Raw genomic sequence first — 21,479 nt, 5'->3', positions numbered from 1 at the left:
CTGGAAAGCAGAAAGGAGCACAATTTCCCACAATAAATCAAATTGCAAACCTTGGTGCTATTTAAGGATGGCCATGTAGAGCCTCTCCAAGTGAGGAGAGCTGCATCCCTGTGGATGGAGGGAGGCAGCACCAGGGCTGGGTGCATTCACCACTGAATCCTCACATTCAGACCAACCCAAGACAAGCACCTTCTGAGGTCAATTCACTCCCTCAACAATGTCTGTAGAGGTAGAATAAAACCATCTGTGCTTCCTGGCCAGAGCCTCAGCAGCACAAGTTGCAGATTACATCTTAAATTGCCAAGCCCAGGATAAACAAAAAGCTGATGAAGGCCTTGCCCTCTGTGCTGTACAATCACAGTCTGGAGGAAGAAATCACAGCCTACCAAGTGGGTAGGCACAGGGCTGAGTTTTTGGTTTGGGTTAAGGGCTGCTGAGGAGCAAGCAGCTACCTCACATCTGGGGAAACCACAGATGCTGTTAATCACAGGTTTTCCTGACCTGTAGCCACTGACAAATTGCATCCTATGGATGAACCTTTCATTAAACCACACAGGGTTTCAAAACAATACTCTCTTTCTCAGCATTCCCAAGCTGACAAAATCCAGCACACATGACCCTGCTTAATTCTTCACTGAGATGGTGACAGGGCCCTTCCCAACCAGATTTCAGGGCCAAAGGGAAGTGAACAGGGACACAGTGTTATGTCAGTGGAGGGCATCTCAAAAAGTAAAACATGAGCTTCAAGAACTGACATTTCCAAAACCCTTTGATGATCCCCTCAGCCCCATTTCAGTTGCAGATGCTTCTTGTGCAAAGCAGCTCCTGAGACAAACCCCTCTCTATCTGCTGAGGACAGAAACATTTTACAAAATACACAGCCTTTAGATTTTACTGTTTTTTTACTGCTCACGGGGAAGGACAAGTGGTAGATTGAAAATAATAAGATGACTGTTGGTCAGACCAGGAAAGGTGACCACAAAACAAAACTGGTCCCACTTCCATGACACGCTAGGGCAGGGAGAGAGCTGCTCAGCCCACAAGTCAGTGAGAAAGATGATGTCTGGCAGTTCTCATCATCATCCGGACTGAGGGAGCAATCCACATAAAAGGAACAAAAAAGCCTGCTGATCAGATTGGTGTGACAGAGGCTCATGAGAGACACTCACATTTTCAACCTAAAAGACAGCTTGAGGGATCTATATTACTAATTATCGACTAATATTGCCAGAGTTCCCAGGCTGGCTTCAAAGGTTCTCGCAGAGTGCCCCAAGCACAGGGTTTTTCATCTAATCATAAGGCCTTTTTCTTTGTCCCTGCTAAATGGATTGCTTCATACTGGGCTCCCTCTGCGTAAATCAGCTTGCACATGATGAGCTTTGCAGCGATGAAATTCGTTACCTTAACCACAAAAAAACAGAAACATTTGCTGCAACTGTTAGAACACTTTTGCACCTAATTTAAAAAAAAAAAAAATGGTGGTTTCCTCTCTACCCACACCCCCCCCCCTCCGCCTACTCCTAATCCCATGCTAACACCTTTCTAAAAGACTGGGTTGAGCAGCTTTGAAACTGAAAGAGTAGGGAAGAGAGGGGGGGGAAAGATATCAGATCTCCAGACAATGAAATAAAGCAGCTATCTCTCACATCCTGCAGCACTCAGGCTGAGGTCATAAGTTAAACAGGACATCAGAATAGGTGATGTAATTTGCTTATTTAGGATCAGAGCATTCAGTGAAGTGAAAGAGACAACCTATTTGGATTTGCAGATAATCCTATAATAAATGCAGGGCTGTTCAGCTGCAGAAAGTGCAGCTGCAGCCTGGTTTGTTGTTTGTTTGGGTTTTTTTTGCCCCTGCACATTTATTTTTGCAGAGGGTATAATTGCAATCACTTTTCCTTGCAGGAAAGACACAACACCTCACCTGGGATCAAACCCCCATCGTGTTAGGGATTGTTCAAACAGAGTCCTTGCCCTGGACAGCTTAAAGGCTAAAGGGTCGAGTCAAACAGAGGGTGGGAAAAGAAAGAGAAGTCCAGGGGAGAAAAGGAGGTGGCACAGCCACACTGCAGGGCCCAGGCCCCCATCTCACTCCTTCCCTTGTACACAAGCAAGGTTTGGACTCAAAACAGAGCTGAGCAGAAATGATGCTCTCAAGTAAAGCCCAAGTCAGCTTTCCAGAAGATGGACGGGTCCTCCTGGCACCAAAACTGTCTGCAGAGCCTCAAACCAGCCAGGATTTTACAGCAGAGTTATAAACCTTTAACAACAAGGTTCTTCTATAGCAAGGGTAATTTACCAGCACTCCCATACAACACCAAACACTGCTTTCCCTTCAAGCCATGGTGACAAACACTTGTGCTGTAAAGATTTAAAGCTAACAACCTGCACTCTATCTCCTCGTTTTATCCCCTATATCACTTTCTTTAGCAGATTTTGTTTTTTTTTTTCTTAAATGCAAGTTCTGTGTTATAACTCCCTCCAAGCTGTAAAGAGCAGAGCATCTCTGACCTTCCACTCAAACCAGTTTGTTTGCTGACCCCAAGGCTGCTCACAACAGGTCCTGGCAACTCCACAAAGATCTTCCTGACCCGTGTGAGAGACCAACGTGCTGAATTTATCATGTACCTTCCAGCATGTACTCCACACAACCCCTCTCTGAATGAGCTGTTTTGGATTCCTGAAAAGAAGAAAAGCTGTATACAAGTGTTAGAGGTATAGAGGTATATATATAGTAGAGGTATTTGTACACAAGTTATACAAATGTGTTAGAGGTGACAGACAAGACAGCTGCATTTCAAATCCAGAAAAAGGGTTCATTTCAAATATTTTAAAGCTATCAAATATAAGGCTTCTTGGGTTTTTTTTTCAATGTCACCAGAAGACAGAATTAATCTTATTTTCACCCAGCTCCCCTAATGTACTCTTCCCAAAGGCAACACCAGGCCTGGCCGAAGTTCCTGTCCACAGGCAGCTTCTCCATGAGCAGAAGTCCTTAGGATGCAGCACTTGGAAGGCAGATGCCATGAGAAGCTCATCCTTGGCAGGCCACAAGTGATGCAACCAGCAGCAGTCTCCATTTCTGGAGCCTTTAACCAGAGCAACCAAGCCAAAGCCCAGCACAACAGAAAGCAGAAATGCCAAGAAGCTGTGGGTGAAATTCTCCATCCACTTGCTGCTCAAAGTCAGACAGAGGTAATCACTGTTTGCCATTGTTTCAAAAGAAAAAGCAATATTTTGGCAGGGTTACAAAGCAAGCCCATTCTTTGTATCTGCAAAAGAGAGACAGTCCATCCCTGCCCAGGGAGCTGACAGAGGAAACATATTTTACAGGAATCTTGGGTACAGCATTGAGTTGGGACCTATTTTTACCCTCTGCTCTGCACTACACACATTAATTGTTACAGCAACAATATTTGCTGACATATTCACTCACATCATTTACAGAGCAGAAGCCCAAAAGACAAAACAAGCCCTGGCTCCACCAGACAGGGAGAGGCAGGCAGGATGCCACATTGCTTCCTGTGACACCCAGAAAAAACCCTTATCTGCAGTGGATGATCAGGGGGATAATCCATCTCCAGCACAACAGGACTGTCCTCCAGACACCCACCAGAAGAGCTCTGGGGACAGGCAGGAGAGTGGCCCAGGTTAGGAATGGCCATTTCCAGCCTCCTCCTCTGGCCCAGCAGCACTTGGGGGTTTTTGGAGGATGCCATCCAAACATTCTGTGGCCCATCAGCAATGCACATTTCTGCAAGAAGGTGGCAGACGTCCAAGCAGTTTGGGAGACCTGAGGTCTGTCACCCAGTTACAGACCAGGAGAGGCAGGCACAGCTCAGCAGTTTCAGGATCTGGCCTCCACCCTAATTAAGACCAATTAGGTTTGCAGAGAATGAGGATGCTTTCCAGAGAACTCGCCAACCAAGTGCTGAAGTCTCCGCTGGCCCCCGTGACCCCAGAGCAACCTTCTGAAAGCAGAAATTGCCATTTTTCCCAGCCAATACCCAGCAGTTCTGCCCTGTGCCCCTTCCCAGGGTGCTCCCATCCCTCTGCCCCTCACAGAGGTCCTGACCAGAGCCCTGGCATTCCCGGGAGCCTGCACAGCTGGGAGAGCTCGGATCCTCCTGGAGAGGAACAGCAACGTGTCAGCACAGCTCCCAGCAGCCTGCAGAGGACAGCTGAACCAAATCAGCTCTAGAATGCCAAAGCTTTAAGTGTAGGTAAATATATGATTCAGAACACGGAGCAGCTTGACAAATAACAGCATCTTCCCATGCCTCGTCGTGTAAAACATGCAGCTGTTCTACCACCACAATTTACAGGGAAGGCATTTCTCCTGGAAGTAAGAGAACACTCAGTATATATTCCTAGCCAGATTGATTACCCCTATTTATATTGTAAACTAAGACAGCACTTACTAAAAAGCCATGTAGTTAAACAGCCCCAGACTCCAGCTCCTGGGCAAGGGGTCATTTTGTATTGTATGGTCCCAGTTTCCTGAGCTGTGTCCCCCTTGTTACAAACACCACAGAGATTTCTGTAGCATGGTTTCTTCTCTGTGCTCATTCTGCTGGTATTTCAACAACCATCAGGAAGAACACTGCTGTTTTATGGGATCTCAGGGAATCAGAGAATCCACCAGGTTTTTTAAGGATTTTTTTTTAAAATGGCAAAGAGGCCAGCATGCTACTTACTATATAAAAAGTGTTCTGTTCTCAAAACAATAAAACCACAAGACTGGTTATAATATATAAGACTGGATATAATATCTTGTAGCTGAAAATGTGCATTTATCCTGAAGTGAGATCAACCCATATTTTGTCGACCCAGTCTGCCTGGTGTTACGTCATTCTCCTCCTACAGACAACCTGCACAGCTGGACAACTCTCATTTTCTCTGTAAATTACAGATACAGTTTCAACAACCAACACCAGATACAAGCAGAGGTCTAGAAACTGCTCTCTGGTGTGTCTGCCCAGAAGTCACTGCTATTCCCACAGCACTTGTGCAGTTCCACCCAGCCAAGAGACCCCGTGAGCTCTACCAAAAGGCACCGAGCCAGACTTCACTGCAGAGTTCACTTCAGCTGGCCTGTTTATTCCTAATTTATAGCCAGATTTGCAGTTTCTTCTTTTTCTTTCTTTAAACAATGATAAGCTGAGAGCTGCTGAAGTCGCAAGGTGGTTTACTTTACCATTTTTGAAGGGATAGGTTTCAGCCTGTTACTCTAACAAATACAAGGGTGAAATTGGAAGAGATGGAGATTTGAGCTAACACAATTAAAATTTCTTCTTAATAACAATCCACAGATATCCAGTGCCAAACACAATCAGGAGTCATCAACTAGCACGGACATGAATTAACCTAATAGCTTCTGGAAAAAAAAAAATACAGCCCTAAAAAATTCCTCCTATTAAAGTAATTAAGTGTTATCAGAATCACAGAGCCATAATTAAACACGGTTTGCAATTAAACCAGCATGTGTCCCAGACAGAACACAGCAACAAAGAGAATATAACCATGACAGTCAATGCCAAAACACACGCCAAGGACCAAAAATCAGAAAAACAGCCCAGTTTCTCCCAAAGCTGCAGAGGGGGTGCCTCTGCTCTTCTGACTTAGCAAGCAACACTTCTAAGGGATGTTCACACACTCTGAACTCCTCACAGCTTTGCAAGCTGTTGCCAGAGCTCAAGCACAAATCTTGGGAACTAAGCAGGAGATGCTTAATGCCTGACCCAAAAAGTGCAAGACCCGTGGCTGCTGGGCACGACCCCACAAGGAAGATGAAATTTAACCCAAACTCCTCCTACCTGGCAGCGGCTGAAGATATCTGCCAGGGACACTTGAACGTTGAAGTGCTTCAGAACCTGAAGGGCCTGTTCTTTTGCCTTTTCTGAGCAGTTGACAGAGAAACACCTTCCTTCTGCTACTTGGGACTGCAGCTTCAAAAGACAATCAGAAACCAAACAGAGAAGTGAGGCACTCGATGCATCTTGGTCCATGTTGTTTTTCCAGTATACTTGGTTTGGTTTGAACTCAAAATAATATCAGGACTTGGTATGTGTTTACAGTTTAAATTTTGATCTAACAAAGGCAATAAATTAAACTTTAGCTACTGGTGCAATAGCTCTGAGGCTACTGAAACACTGCAGGTTTTATATATGTATATATATGAAAAAATTATTGCCAAAATCCCCTTCTACTTATAATTTGGTAGTGTGGTGCTGACAGAGGTAATGAGAGGAAACTGAATTAATACAAGTTTTCACATGAAACCTGGCCAGCTCACAAACAGCATGCAAAAGCAGAATGATGGAAATGACAGTTTTTATACACTGTCTGTTCCACGTGGAGCTGACTGATGGTCAAGGAATTTGAAGTGGTTGATGCAGTCCCTGGATGTTTGTTATGCATTCAGCAGAAACATTTGTAGCTGGGAACAAGCACTGGGAAGCTGCAGACACTTCTTGATGAACATGCTGAGTACTCACAGTGGGATGGGATCAACTCCACACCTAGGAAGGAGCCTGGCAGAGCCATCCTGGCCTTGCCAAGGGCAGACAAAGGCAACCAGACATTTCCCAGGACAGTGCTGTACACTGGGAAGCAGCTCTTTTCCTTTTGCAATTCTTCCACAGTACTTTGAAGTCAAAGCTTTGCCAAATAAGATTCTGCTGGATGCTGAATTGCCTATTGCATCAGCTGCAGGCTCAAGGAACCTGGAACCAAAGGACCTGGATGAGGAAGCTGCACCATGGCACAGCTGCACTTGTGTCTTATAGTGGGGGGAGTTTTCTTCAATGCTCAGCTACTAGGTAGGAAATCAGCAACCTACATACTGCAAATAGTCCAACCAGGTACTTGAGGAGTTGGGAAGTTTTCTATTAATAGTTTGTAACAAAGAAATTCTGCACTGTGGCTCGTTTCTATTCCAGAGCAGTTTCTCTTTTCCAAATGATTTTTTGGGTAGCAATAAAGTGTGAAGGACCTGCAGCAGGCATCATAATACTGCAACCACTGGCTTGGCAAGTTCAGTATATTCCAAATAACACTCCAGTTGGAAGTGTGACCCATGAAGGGCTCTGAACATCTGGTGCTGAGGGTAAGGTTGGTTTTTGCTTTGGTTTCTTTGCATATCTGCAGGAACACAAAACCTCTACAGCTTCTATCAGGACCCATTGCTTGGTGGCTGCCACCCTCTCCCTTCCAAGGCTGAAGAAATGTCTTTAAGTATTGAAATGTCAGTGTATGTCAGTGTGGAGCCAGCCAGCAAGCACCAAGCTGTGTGACAAAAAACATGGGAACTGAGCTGCCTTCCACCTGCCAGTGAGGCCAAACAGAAACACTTTGTTCTGGATTGCTTGGCTTGATTTCCACCTCCTGTCCCCCATGCAGTGTCACTGCTCTCCCTGCTGATGCAGCACTGTGTGCAGAAACAAAATTTCACCCTGAGCTTTGGTCATTGAGAACAGCAAACCTCTCAAGACCCTTAATGTTGTTTTAGAGTAGAAAACATGAAAAAGTCAAGCCAGCTATTGCATTCACATCTGACTTTTCCTCTTCTCTAGACTTCACATCTCAGACCAAGCAATGATACAATGCCAGAAGAATGCCAGAAGCTCTGAACACTTACAGTCTGATAGGGGAGTCCAGAGGTTAAAATGACTCTTCCTTCCTGTCGGGCAATCTGGAAAAAACAGTAAAAATCATCATGAACATGGACTGAAGTTCCACTGGCTTCAAGCTTTCTTTTCAGTGAAAGCAGAGGGAGCATGAACTGGTGATCTGGAGCCTTTCTCTCCAGTACCAACCCACACAAGGCCAAGAGCACCTGGGCCTGGTTCAACAACATCCTCTTGGCAGTGATAGCAGCTCAAGGTGTCACCTGCTCTGTGTCCCCTCCCTGCCAATGCCTTGCCTCACATCTGCTGGAACAAGCTACTTGAGCATCTGCCCTGCAGATGGCCCAGGGATCCAATCCACCTTGAAATAATAGGATCAAAAGCGTTCTTATCTTTTTTTTTTTTTCCCTCTCTTAACTCATACTATTTCTATTTCCCCAGTCTGGTTCACAAAGAAGCAAGCAGCTCTGCTCACCCAGCAACACACAGGGGAGAAAGGAAAAAATAACCTAAGCACGTAATTCTGGCAAAAAAAATGTACCATGAAATAGGTCTGCAGACTTCACAGATGTTAACAGAAGGATGCTGACTCCACTCCTTCAAGATAAGACTCTGTTATTCTCCCAGCAGGCTGAGAGCAGACACACAGAAATGATGCATCCTCTGCAGGCTGCAGAGAACATCACCATCCGAGTTTATCATCTGCCTTGCAATCATGTGCTTTTATCAGAGGTCTTGTCCTTCAAGGGGAAGGTCTGCTGAATTATCAGGGGACTAATTACCCACACTTCTGACCTTCCCAATAGACTGAGAGACACTTTCAAATGGTTTGATGCCAACAGGAGATATGAAATCTGGAACTGTAATTCTTCACAAGGATGAAAGTGTGACTGATCTTCATATGATTCAATGACATCTCTCCCTCCCACCTCTTCAGTCCCTGCTGTAGGAGGGAAATAGTTTCACAGCCTGACAGTAGGAGGATTCCCATGTGAATCAGCACTCCAGCTCCCCCAGTGCTGACAAGAGATTGGCACTTCGAGGTAGGCACGAGGTTATTTCTCTTCTCTGGCTTGGATTAAGTTGAAAGCTTTTGTGTTTTTCACTGTTTCCAGATGTGTGTCACGGAGGTCTCCCTTTTGGATCAGAGTTTCATCTCTCTCTGGATCACTCTTTAACCCTGGCAGGACATATTTGGGATCTGAGTCCTGCTGCACTTCCCAGGCAGTCTGACAACACTGAGCACAGGAAGGGAACACCAAAAAAAAAAAAAACAAACCAAGATTTTCAGACTTGGTCTTGGATAGCTCTTCTCTTAACAGTCACTGGACCTATGGCAACATGAAATGAGGGGGAGAAGGCTCTGAAGGCACCAGCTCCCTGTGCAGTCAACTAAGCAATAATTTTTTTCCCTATTTTGACCTTTCAGGTAGCCACTTCCCTCCCTTTTTTTGTGAAGTCACTCTTCAGCTGCCAGTTCTGTACTGAGAAAGTGATTGGCAACAACTTCTAAAGCATCTTCCTATGGGCAAAATTACTGGATTCCTTTCAAAATCAACTCTCTTTCTCAATATAGGAAAAAATCTTCAACAGGAACCTCGAAATAGCAGCAGAGGCACCCAGTGCTGCTCACAACTCTGCTGGTTACTGAGCAGCCCTGCCAAAAAACCACCCTGGTGGCACAGCAGCAAAAGTCCAGCAAGGCAACAGCAAAAGCTCAGCACAGTGATTTGCTGATAAGGGAAAAGAGATGTGAAATTCCTTCAGGCCCATGTGTGCTTCAGGGTAAGTCTGAGGATTTCACAGCTGGAACACTCCATTCTGACTTCCTGCATCCAGGGTTAATTAGTTCAAGCTTGATAAATCCCCTTATCTAAATGGCTTTGCAGAGACAAGCAAAGAACATCAAATAAAAAAGGAGAAAACTCTTCCAGCATGTTTTTCCACCTCTGGAACAATGACTGGGAGAAATGCAGAGCCAGAAAAGCCATGGGATAGCACATGAAACCGTGGAGGATATGGCCTGGAGGAAAGGGCACGATTCCTTCTTTTCCTCTGAAAGAAATAAGGGAAGGCAGCACAGGGACCATCTGGGATATGTGTGTTGGGAGATGGAAATAAAAGGAGAAGCACAAGCAGAGCAGTGTGGAGGGGTGGGTGTCATCCCCAGCTCCATCCCAAGTGCTGCTGAGAGGGCATTGGCCTCAGGCTCACAATCTATTAAAAAGATCCCAACTTCCTCTGGAAAAGGCTTAGACCTTCTGAATGGAAAGCACTCCCTAGGAACTTGGTATATTTATTTAGCCTAATGCCTGTCTGCTCAGCCAACTTTCACCTTGCAGAGATGAATGAACACAAATGAATTACTGAACAGAGACCTGGAAGGACAATACTGAGGAGAGAGCCCAGAGAGAGTCCCTGTGTTTCAAAGCCAGCACCAACAGCAGGATGATTTGTGACAAGATAAAGGATCCTGGATTAAGGCCAAAGAAAGTTTCAAGCAACAGCAGCACAAGGCTGTAGATTTCTAATTTAAAATTTGCCAAGGCCAAGGATGACACGTGTTGGGTAATGCCTCATGCCCTTGAAGTGTTCCCTCTGAAAGGCAGCAGTGCAAGAGAAGATGTGGCAGATGTGAAGCTGTGAGCCTGAGCTTAGGCCAGCAAGGTCCAGCAAGGTTCAGACAAAAAACAGGATTAAACAGAAAGCATCTGTTTCAGGACATGTGCTTGAAAAGTACAGACATGGATCTACTTAAGAAGTGGATCATGAACCTCAATCCAACCCTTAAGTCCCTACCTGTTGTCTCAGGCTCTTTTAAAGCAGACAGTAAAGCAAGACCTGAATAGCTGTGAGCACATTCAGTCAGCCCTGCAGTGCACTTGCTGTAATGCTGGCATTGCAACCCTAAAATTCTCTGCAGCATTCCTGAAAACCTTAAATTGTACAGAGTTTATTGCATGATTTCATAATGTGGCCTTAGGGACCACACTGAAACCAGCAGCCCAGTTTTGTTTCTTAATGCAGACCCATTTGTATCAAGGTCTCCAATGAAAAACATTCTCCTCCTGCTGACCAGACATCAAAAGGGAAAGGCCTGACCTTAAAGGCAGAACAATTCTTCATCTGTCCTCTACAAATTTACTCTGCTGACTGGCAGGGAGATAAAAAGAGGAGCAAAGCTGAGGAATTTGTATACATCAAAAATATGGAAAAATACATTCAAAGCTGAGATGAGATCAGAGATTAGATTCCCCCATTACATGAAGCTCTGCTTATTGCAACATTATATGGCCCCTTTGTGTCCCATGGCTCCAAACCAGTCTGGGAAAATTCAGATCCAGTGTACATTGCTCTAACTGGATCCTGGGATCCATCCATGCCTGGCCCTCCTCTCTGACTCACCTGGAGTTTGGGGGGAATTGTTGTAACTCTGCAAGGGAACCTTCTACACCATGGGAGCTGCAGGAAGCCAGTTCTGCCACCCTTCTGGATATTACCACACTCCAAAAGATACAAGGTTTGCCTTGGTGTGCAAAGTATTCTTAAAGATGAGCATGATTTTGAGGACTAAGAGCATAGTCCACCAAAAAAATAAACCAACAGTATGAATTTCTGCTATTTTTCCATTTTTAAAGTTTTTTTGTCTCTGCACTTGGTCTCTTCTCCCAAATAACCAGAAACAGAATAAGAGGAATGAGCCTCAAGTTGTGTCAGTGGAGTTTGACACAGGGAATATTGGGTCCCTGGCCCAGGCTGCCCCATCCCTGGAGGGATTTCAAAGCTGTGGAGATGTGGTGCTGAGGGAGATGGGGCAGTGGTGGCCTTGGCAGTGCTGGGTTAATGGTTGGACTTGAGGATCTTAAAGGTCTTTTCCAACCAAAATGATTCTGTGATTCTATGATTATGGCAGATACCTTCTAATCCTCTACTTCTCCAATCAAGTCTTAATTAAATGGAACCATTAAATTCACTGAATGCAAACTGGTGGCACCACACAGCACCCAGATATGGGCAAACAGGGGAATTCACTGGCTTGGGATGTTGCAGGTCCTGTTCTCATGGCTGGCAGGTCTGAGATTGCAGAACTGGGATGATAAACTTGCCATGACAACTGTTGACCAAAATAAAACATTCAGCCAACAATATCAGCACAACATGAAGCTGTACACAGGACACAGACTTCAGCTTTAGCCTGGGAATGGGGTTTTTCAAAACAATCCCTGCAACACACACCAGTCTATAAGAAAAAATAAAGAAATCCATAGCTGCCAAAGCACAACCTACAAAGCTCTCAGGCTTTCAAGTTTGATCTCAAATAACAGAGGATGAAGGACACGACTCATTTTATACCAATATTTGAAGTCACCTTAGGAAGCAGCAGGAATGAGAACAGTAAGGAGCAAATGCCAGGCAATTCAGGAGTTCTTGGCACATGAGGATGTGTAATATGCTGAGAAACTGATATCAGACTGGCAGATTGATTTCAGTGAAGTGACCTCAATGAAGAACAAACTCTAACTCTGCACATACTTCTGTGTTCCGGGTGACACCAGTTCAAGACTGATGGGACAACACCCAAATTTTCTATCTTCTATTCACTGGCCAAGTCCCAAACCTTTCTCCTGGCCTTTGCAATAACACTGACACATTTTTGGGTGTAGGATATTGGTCAACATTAAATTTTTGTTAAATCAGGACTAGGCAGATACAAAGCAGGGTGGGAGGAGTCTGTTTTTATCTTTGATTATCCAAGCACAGATCAAAGGCTCTGCAATACAGTAACACTCCAAGGGCTTTTGATAGTGAAAGGATGTTTGTCCAGTCACCATAGAGAAAGCAATGTAAAACATCCTGCTCATAGCACGATAAGGTATCAGGATGAGAAGCAGAGACAGGGCTCTGAGGGAGGCAGTGAGAACTAGTTTGTTTAAATGACTTGTGAAAGTTTGGCAGAGATGAGATATTAATTATTTCTGCAGAAGTTAGAGCCTGCAGAGGATTCAGGCCAAGCAGACGTTTGAAGAGGAAACATCCTGTGCACCAGGCTGGGGGATCAGTGCACATTTGATAGCAACACTCTGTGTGGGCTGGAGAGCTCCACTTCTGGTGTAGCAGAAATATGCCTGAAATGAAGAGCCATGTGGCTCTGCTCTGAGAGGTCAAAGCTGTTATGGAAGTCCAGATCCATGTTCAGTGTCCCTGAGCATGTTAGAGACTCCTCCTGTCTGAAACATTTCACTGCAAGTTGTGGCTGATCACCTTGGAGTCGTGGCACAAGATGGTAACCAGCTTGGCTGTTATATGGCAATTTATTGAGTGAATTTTCTCTTTGATTATGGTTCTGCTCAACTGACCCAGGCACAAGGCAGGTCAACACCTTCCATGTAAGCCCAAACTGGAGTCCACCAGAAGCCAAAGTGAATTTGGGGTTCCTTTTTCTGATTTTTGTCTTGTTTCAAATCTCCCATCACCTCCCCATCAGCTACACTTGAGACTTCAGGACACATCTGCACACTCTGCTTGTGTTCTTCTCATGACTTTAAACACCCCAGCTGGCACTGACCCCAGCATACAGACACAAACAAGGTTTGGGATCCCAGCACCCTCCACTTACCTCCCATCTCCTGGAAACAGAGAACTGAGCCCATGCACTATTGTAGGGACCAGCTGCCACATGGCTCAGCTCCTCAGTCTGAGCCACAGAACCTGGTGTCAGCAGGGACACAGGAAGATGGGAGTGCTGGGCAGCCCCTGCCAACCTGGCCTGCTTGGCATTAGTGATGAACTGGTGCAGCCATTCAGTCAGCAGCACAGAACACAGAATGTCAGGGGTTGGAAAGGAGCTCTAGAGATCATCCAGTCCAGCCCCCCTGCCAAAGCAGGATCACCCAGAGCAGGAATCACACAGAAACACATCCAAAGGAGAATCCACAGCCTCCCTGAGCAGCCCGTGCCAGTGCTTTGTCACCCTCATAGGAAAGAAGTTTCTCCTCATGTTGAGGTGGAGCTTCCTATGTTCTAGCTTAACCCCATTATTCCTTGTTCTGTCACTGGGCACCACTGAAAAGAGATTGGCCCCTTCCTCTTGACACCCACCCCTCAGACATTTACAGGCATTGATAAGATCCCCTCTCAGCCTTCTTTTCTCAAGGCTGAACAGGTCTCTCAGTCTTTCTTCACAGCAGAGATGCTCAAGTCCCTTCTTTATCCTCCCAGCTCTCCCTTGGACTCTCTCCAGTAAATCCCCGTCTCTCTTGAACCAGGGACCTCAAAACTGGCTGCAGGATTCCAGGTAAGGAGACCTTCTCCAAGGAACACAGATGGGAGCTGTAAACACACTCTCCCCCCCCAGGACTGACCTCAGCAGCTTTCCTGTGATCATCCTCATTCTCCAGTATCTGGACATCTACACCAAGGCAGCGAAGGTAACGCCCAAGGCCCTGCAGCATGTTGTCACAGACCACCTTGAAATCCTTTGGGGAGATGGGAGCAGGGGAACATGAGGTCTCCTTGGTAGATCCCTTGCATTGCTACAGAAAAAAAAAGAGCTCCATCAACAGCAGACCAGAAGGCTGATTTCAAGTATGTTTGTGTTTCACCTCCTTGCATTCACTCACCATGAAAAGTCCAGCTGTCCCCTCCCACCTGTATTATGGTTTTCCCCATGCTCTACAACACCTCTAGATGCTCCTTCCTGTGTTTCTGCATCACTCACCTACACCTGGGCTGAAGGCAAGACACCATGGGGATAATTCTGAATGAGAACCAAACCCAGACCTGCAGCCTTTCCCCGGAGAAATGCCAACCTGCTCTTCCATGAATTACATGGACAGTGATTTTCATGAAATCACAGAAACACATCTTCAAGGTTGCTATTTCCCTATGGAATTAGGCTGCAATTAATATACACGTGCCAAAGTCCTGATTTGGAAAGGGGATGGGCCAGACAGTGGGAAAGGCAGGTAGACAAAGCAACCACGTCAGCTGTGTTATCTTTGAAAGTTTAAAAATAGGTAGTGCCTGAATTCTGTTTATTTTATTTCAAATGTCTGCTGCTGTGGCAGTTCCTGCAGTGGGAGACTTTGTTGTTGAGAGGCTCTCAGAGTACAATAGCAAAATTCATGGAGAAGGGAAGTTACTGAGGAACCTCCAATGCTCAGCTTTGCTTCCAGGAACTTGAATCAGCTGAACTGAAGGACACAGCCACCACCTCTGCAGGGATTTCTCTCTTGAACCAGAGTCACTGCAGCATCACAGATCAGCTCTGCAGGAGAGGACTCAGGCCTGGAAATGCTGCAGCACACCATGCAGATTCACCTGCTCTGACTGGGCAGATGAGCTGAGATCTGGGGAATGCTGCTCTTCCCAGAAGCTGGCACGTGCACTCAAAGCTCTGCAGCACTGGCACCAACTCCTGCAAGGACTGTGGTGGGTGCAGCCATGGTGCTGTGATACCAGAGCAAGCTGAGCTTTGACTCTGAGGTAGCTGGAAGACACTAATCCTGTGCTGCTGCTTCTGTATAAAACAGATGTAAGAGAGTAGCAGCTGGCTCTTAGGGAGTGTTTATTGAATGGCCAGCAATGTCCTAGGCAGCTTTTTTCTCATGTTTCATGCCAGCAGAGAGCAAAAAGCTTATAAAGGAGAATAGTGTCATTAGCCCCACTTCAGACTGTGGCCCAGGAAATGCTGGGAAAGAGGGCTTGGAGTCATGCAGGATGCAGAGCCAGGACAAGTTGGCTTTTTTGAGTCCCAGTCCAGGTTTTACCAACTACTCTTTGGTTAATGGATCTGCCTGTAGAGAACACAGAGATGACCCCTGAGTTCACAAGGTAATTCAAGCCTGAAGTACTTACTCTTCCCATCTCTGCAGCAGCCACTCAGATCTGCTGTAATATTCAATATTCCCACAGAATGGTTTGGAAGCTCCTGAGCAGCTTTGTGTTTTACTGCCTAACACTAATGGGATATTGTACACTTACACATGTTTGAAAAGGAGGATCCTGAAAAGGTGGCTATAATCTATAATAAATAATCAATAATCAATAGCATCTCAATCCAACCATGAAAAGTATTGGCTCAGGACACATTTAAGACTACTCCAAAGGCTACACAGCCACAGTGAGTCTTCTCAGCTAGTAAACAAAACTTTTTCTGCTAATATTTTTCTGCTAATATCATGAACAACCAGATGGTTGCATTTAAAAGTAAAACTATTCCTGAGAGAGAAGGACCAGTCCCATTCCAATTAGAGATACCCAGTTCCAAATTATGGCCAGTGGAGTTTAAAGGGTCTGTCACAAGACATTGCAAGAGAAGGAAAGTCATGGACTGTGTGATGGTGGCCAGGAGACAGAAACAACCCATCAGCAGAAAGACTTCTTGGATCAATTGCTTGGTTTTAAGTTTGCAGACCTCAACTCCAGACACAAGGAAGGAGGCATTCCCAATGTGAAACCAAAGTGTAGGAGCCCAGTTAAAAGCAGGGAAGTCAAAGTTTTGAAGCCACAGAATACAAACCCACAGCACTGAAGAGCTATGGAAGGAGCAAGGTCAGCTGAATTCTGTCACACAGACCTGCCACAGTATTTTGTGAAGACAAATGAACCTTGAACTGAAAAAAGCTGAACCCAGGCACATCCTGGGAGGGATGTAAAGGGAAGGAGCAAGGGAGATGTTTCTGCAATAGTCCTGAGAACAGCCCACAAACAGGCATGCCATGCATAGCTAGGAGTATGACAGAGACACAGCAACATATGATTTGCAGGGGTCTTGAGCAACACACAGCTCTTTGAAGATGTTTACAAACCTGTCCAGAAGGTGATGGTACTTCTTGTTTATGCAGCTGCTTCGTTGCCATGGGATTTATGCTTGGTTTTCCCAACAGACTTTCAGTCAGGTCTGAGCTCAGACCAAAGCTTGCTGGATCCTTACAGATTTTCTCATAGATCTCCAATAAACAGTATGCATCTGAAGCTGAAAAAAAAAAATGGAACAAGAGCCTCAGCTGGTTTCATGCAAAAATAACAGAGGCTTTCCCGGTGCAAGGAAGATCCTGGAGTTCTGTAAACACCACTGAACAAACTGTGAAGCTCCAGCTTATTGACATCACACCCTGCACTCTTAAACTGATTCCATGAGCACTGCACTCTGACACCATCTCAAAGAGCCAAGGCAGAGGAGCCCAAAAAGCAACAGGTCCTCTGCTATCTCTGCCTGTAATGTAATGCAAATTGCAGTGTGCCTGGTCAAACCACCAGGTCTGATAGCTCCAGCCAACCCACGTTACACTCCATTGTTCCTGAGCCCACAGTTTATTACCACATCTTGGCTCTGGGCAGGTAACTTCCCCATTAGATGTAATATCTTAAAAAGTAATAACCAAGTTGTTTGCCATCACCTGCCCACACGCACTGCCGTGCTGTGCCTTGCAACGGGAACTGCCTCAGTGTCCCAGCCAGTTCTGCAAGTCCCAGTGATTAACTTTTGTGGGAACTGTGTCAGCTTCAAAGATAGCTGAATTTAACAGAGGGCTGGGTCACTTTAGTAGACTGTCCTTTGATGCCCCAGGAGAAGACGTAGACCCAGACTTCTGACTCTGGTGTAATCAGCACTAAACTCCCCCAGTCCCTCCTCAGAACAATTTCTGTGCTGCAGTCTCTGCCACTGGGTCTGCCTGGTTTCACCCTGCTCTACCATGCACTTCACCATGACAAGTGAACACAGCACTTGTTCTCAGAAAGGCTGAGAAAATGGGGCAGAAGGAAGTGGACTTTCTTCTTTTCAGCCCGTGAGAGGAGTTTCCACTGGGGTGATGTTTCATCAGACATAATCTGCAAAGCTCAGGAATTCTTTCATAAGGGACATAATGATTCACTGGGCAGTTTAAAAACCATTGAAGCCACGTCCATAAAAAGAGAAGCATAATGTGTGCTGGCTTCTCTGAACTAATCTGCCAAGCCATTTTCTTCGTTTTCTATTTAACAATTTTCCTGGTGACAGACAACAGACAAACACAGCCTGTAATGAACAATCTGGAGCACTTTGCCATGGAGTCAGTGACCACACCTGCATAGAGGATCTGTTCCTCCCTCAGAGGCCGTTTCTCCCAGTTAGACAGCTGCTCTGTTTTATCCAGAGGCTTCCCCAGCACATGTTGCACCATGAGGCTGAGTCCTTTCTCCTGTTGCCTGGAACTTTTATCCTCACAGCTCTGCTCCACTGCATCTACCTTCTGGCCACCCTTCTTGGAGTCAGTGAAGCTCTTCTGCAGCTGATGGAGAGAAAAAGACACAAAATAAATGGTTCCAACATAACTTCTACAACACCTCCTATTCCAGTGGGTGGGGTCACACACCAACCCTATGATTTTTATCTCTTGCATGGCATATTGAATCCCCTTGCATCAGACAAGGGCTGGGATGACATTAGATATACACTGCATCTGGTTATTTGTTTAACAAACATACTTGCTGGAAAGAAATCTGTTTCATAGCCAGGGAAGGAAAAAAATTGCACTGTTGTATAGCACTGCATCAGAGAAGTGGGGATGTGACTGACTTTGCAAAGTTTTGTAGGGTGCTCAGCCATGTGGTTGCTGAAAACCAACTCAATAAAAGAACAGCAGCCATAGTCCAGAACCCTTCTCCTTCTGGTTCCAGTGAGAAAAGGTATTCCTGCTGTAACACAGCAGGCAACAGCTTTTCTGCAGTTGCCATTTCACAGATGATATGGGGGCAACAACTGTTGGCAGGTACCTCAGACCCAGCAACACTACCCAGGTTAAGCTATTAGTCCCAGAGATATGAGTTCACCCCAACCCACAGCCTTAGACACACTCTGCAAATTTTACCCATTAAAAAGTTGTCCTTAACATTTCTGCAGACTGCTAGAAATGATTCTGTACTAACCCAGGGACAGCTGGACTTCAGCTGAACAAAAAAAATTCCTGTGCTGAATCCACCAGCAGCCCTCCTGAAACATTATGAGTTCTCAACAAACCATTAACTCCATAATATCTGCTTCTAGAATGGAATATCTGAGTTTCTACAAGAATTTAACTCAGAGTTCAAGTCTGACATGCTCAGAAACATCATCTCAGATGAATGAAGTTGTGCATTTCAATTATTTTTTCATAAATAGTTTTTATAAAGGCTATGAAAAAAGTTATTAGCATAACAAGCTCTAACTTTTTAGCTGATGAAACCCAAATGCTTCTGTCTTTCTTTACAGAATTACATTATCCTCAAAACCACAAGTGGAAAGTGCCTTTTTGCTCCTTCAGCCATCTCCCTGCCCGTAGAGGACACAAATACAATGCTGTGAAGTCATGCATGACAGTTATCTACAGGCACATGCAGGAGAGACACAGTTTTCCATAACTCCAGGTGTTCATCCTTACTTGTTTGTCTACTTGGAGCAGGTCCACCACACCTCGTGCTCGCTTGTCGGTGTCTTTCAAAGCAGAACAAGTGGCTGCAAGGCTGCTGAGGTCTCCAGACATCCCATAACCTGGAGATAAAAAACCCACAGAGGTAGAAAAACACAAATCGTGGCTCGTGCACTGCAGCTCGGAGTCAAGATGCTGACAATATATGTACAAACACTGATGGAAAGACCATGGGAACAAGGCAGATTTTTGGCTCTCCTGTTCCTAAGAGAAACTCTTGCAGACCAAGACTGGGAGAGAAGAGGTGGATGAAAGATGCTCAGTTTAAGATCAACTTACTTAAAATCTGCTAGGGCAGTGAAAAGCAGTTACCAATTTGCCCTTCAACTTCAGGTTTGCCAAGTCCTGCCAAAAGGCTCCAAAGAGAATCTCAAAGCAGGTAAAGCCAGTGAGTTCTGCTGTCCAGGACAGCAACTTTGGGACAGGACCAGCAAATCCAGAGAGCTCTTCATGACAGACTTCCCTAGAGCACCCAAACTTGGGTGCAGGCTGGGGTTTGGTATGGAATGAAGACAATCCCAAATCCATGGGCAAGGCTAAATCAGAAATCTTGGGTTTGGCCTGAATTAGGAAGACATTTCTATCATTCCCAGTTACAGTGGTCACCCTGTTAGCTGGCATGGCAGTCTTTGAATACCCAGGGCTACAAAAGCTGGTGGAATGAGAGAATGACAACCCCAAAAGACTCAGGAATTACACAAAAGAAACAGTGTAAAGACCCAAGGAGCATTGAAAAGGCTCACATTACCTAGTTTAGTGATGGCTGCATCTGAATAGAGCAGCTGGATGAAATGAGGAAGCTTCTCCTTCTCACCCTCAGTCTCAGCTTGCTCCAGAAGCTTTGGCAGGTCAAGCAGGAACACCTCATCCTTCAGAGCAATTTGGAGGAGGGAGACAGGAGGCTTCCCAACCATGCCAAATGAAGGCTTCCACTCCATGTCAATGCCAACAACCTGCCCAGGCTGCAACACAGACAAAAACTTCTTCATTTAAGAAAGCATCCATGCTTTTAAGTAGCCTGGACAGGCTCTGTTCAGAGCACAAGTGCTTCCTTTCCATCTCTTTGCTATCATACAAAATACTGTAGAGACAGTGCAGAACAACCTGAGTTACCCCTTCCCTGGCACAGCAATTCCCAGAGTTCCCCAACCAGACAAGCCTCAAGAAAGCATCTGAACTGCTGTCAAGACTTTCAGGGGGAGACATTGAGGGCAGTGGCCCCCACACAACCCTCTGTGCCAGTCTGCTATGAATTTTCTGTTCCTTGACCCTTTAAAATAAGTACAAGGTAACACTCACCTGCAGCACCTTTTCCCAGCACTGCTGAGTCTCTTCCCATGTCTGTAGGAAGTGAATATTTGCCCGTGGAATAGGAAGCTGGTAATAATCCTTCTTCTTACTTTCTTCATGACTGTCTGTTCTCACAGCCTCTTCTTCCCTGCACACAACCAGATGCAACATGCCATGAGGGGAGATCTGGATTGGAGGAACATTGGGAAATCTTAAGCTCCTTACTTCAGTCTGGCCCTCTATTTCCCCATGACACTCAACTCTTCCCCTCTCTTTCCTCACTTTTCCCTATAATCTCTTTCATCTTGACTCATCCTCTGTTTTTATTCCTATCACAGGAACAGCACTGGATCAGAGCTCAGCACTCACACATGCAACATGCTCTGCAGAGAACACCCAACCCAAACCTCTTGCCCTGCTTGCAGTGCTCAGTGTTTCCCCAGAACCAATACAACTCAGATGACAAAGCTGGACAGATGTTTCCACATCACAGATAATGCATTTTAGAGTTATGATTTTTGCCCTTGAGCTTTTACACTGACACACTGTAATACAGAAGAGAGGAGCTGCCTCTGCCCAGCACTGTGTCCAAACTGGAGCTTCCACTTCCCCACAGCAGGAACTGGCTGAGAAAGAGACTCAGAGACTGCTCCTCACCAAGATCACTACCAGCTGGGCATGGGTGAAGCTGTTTCAGCACTTTACAGTGCAATGGCTTGGGAAGGCTTCCCAGACCTCCCTGTTGCTCTGCAGCTTCCCTGCCTCCATCCCTTCCCTGTAAAATGTTCACACAGGTTGCATAAGAACATTTGTCCTACATTTCACAGCAAATAAATGATAAAATACAGTTTCAAAGTAAGGGAAAAGAGCCAGCTGAACCCACAGACCATGTGCCTGCTTGTGCTACTCCCTCCATTTGGGTTTCAGATGGTTCCACACAGAGAAATTTTGCCTCTGTACATTAATACCCTGTGAATGTTGGAGGATGCCTGAAGAAATGAGCTAACTGGCTTCCTACAACAGGATCTTACACAGCACATTTTCTTTTAAAAATGCTGCAGTCTCTTGAAATGGCCTTGTAATTGGGAGGTCAGCATATTGCTATGGTGTC

The 21,479-nt window shown here is 45.5% G+C and overlaps 1 protein-coding gene across 4 annotated transcripts in view; it reads right to left on the bottom strand.

The window, feature by feature from the left end:
• The window catches only part of EXD3 (exonuclease 3'-5' domain containing 3), a 216,441-nt gene that overhangs the window by 93,069 nt on the left and 101,893 nt on the right, over positions 1-21,479 (bottom strand). For all 4 annotated transcript variants that reach the window (XM_071766068.1, XM_071766072.1, XM_071766070.1 and 1 more), the window contains 8 exons: positions 20,378-20,516; positions 19,827-20,040; positions 19,031-19,140; positions 17,698-17,902; positions 16,439-16,605; positions 13,991-14,161; positions 7,640-7,693; positions 5,817-5,948 (listed from right to left, as the gene is read on the bottom strand). In XM_071766068.1, coding sequence (XP_071622169.1) covers positions 5,817-5,948; positions 7,640-7,693; positions 13,991-14,161; positions 16,439-16,605; positions 17,698-17,902; positions 19,031-19,140; positions 19,827-20,040; positions 20,378-20,516 — 1,192 coding nt within the window. The remainder of the gene's footprint in view (positions 1-5,816; positions 5,949-7,639; positions 7,694-13,990; positions 14,162-16,438; positions 16,606-17,697; positions 17,903-19,030; positions 19,141-19,826; positions 20,041-20,377; positions 20,517-21,479) is intronic.

Source organism: Heliangelus exortis, chromosome 22, assembly GCF_036169615.1.
Source record: "Heliangelus exortis chromosome 22, bHelExo1.hap1, whole genome shotgun sequence".
In the NCBI taxonomy this organism is placed as follows: domain Eukaryota; kingdom Metazoa; phylum Chordata; class Aves; order Apodiformes; family Trochilidae; genus Heliangelus; species Heliangelus exortis.
The sequence above is the reverse complement of the archived record's forward strand: the minus strand, read 5'-3'. Positions and strand labels throughout refer to the sequence as shown.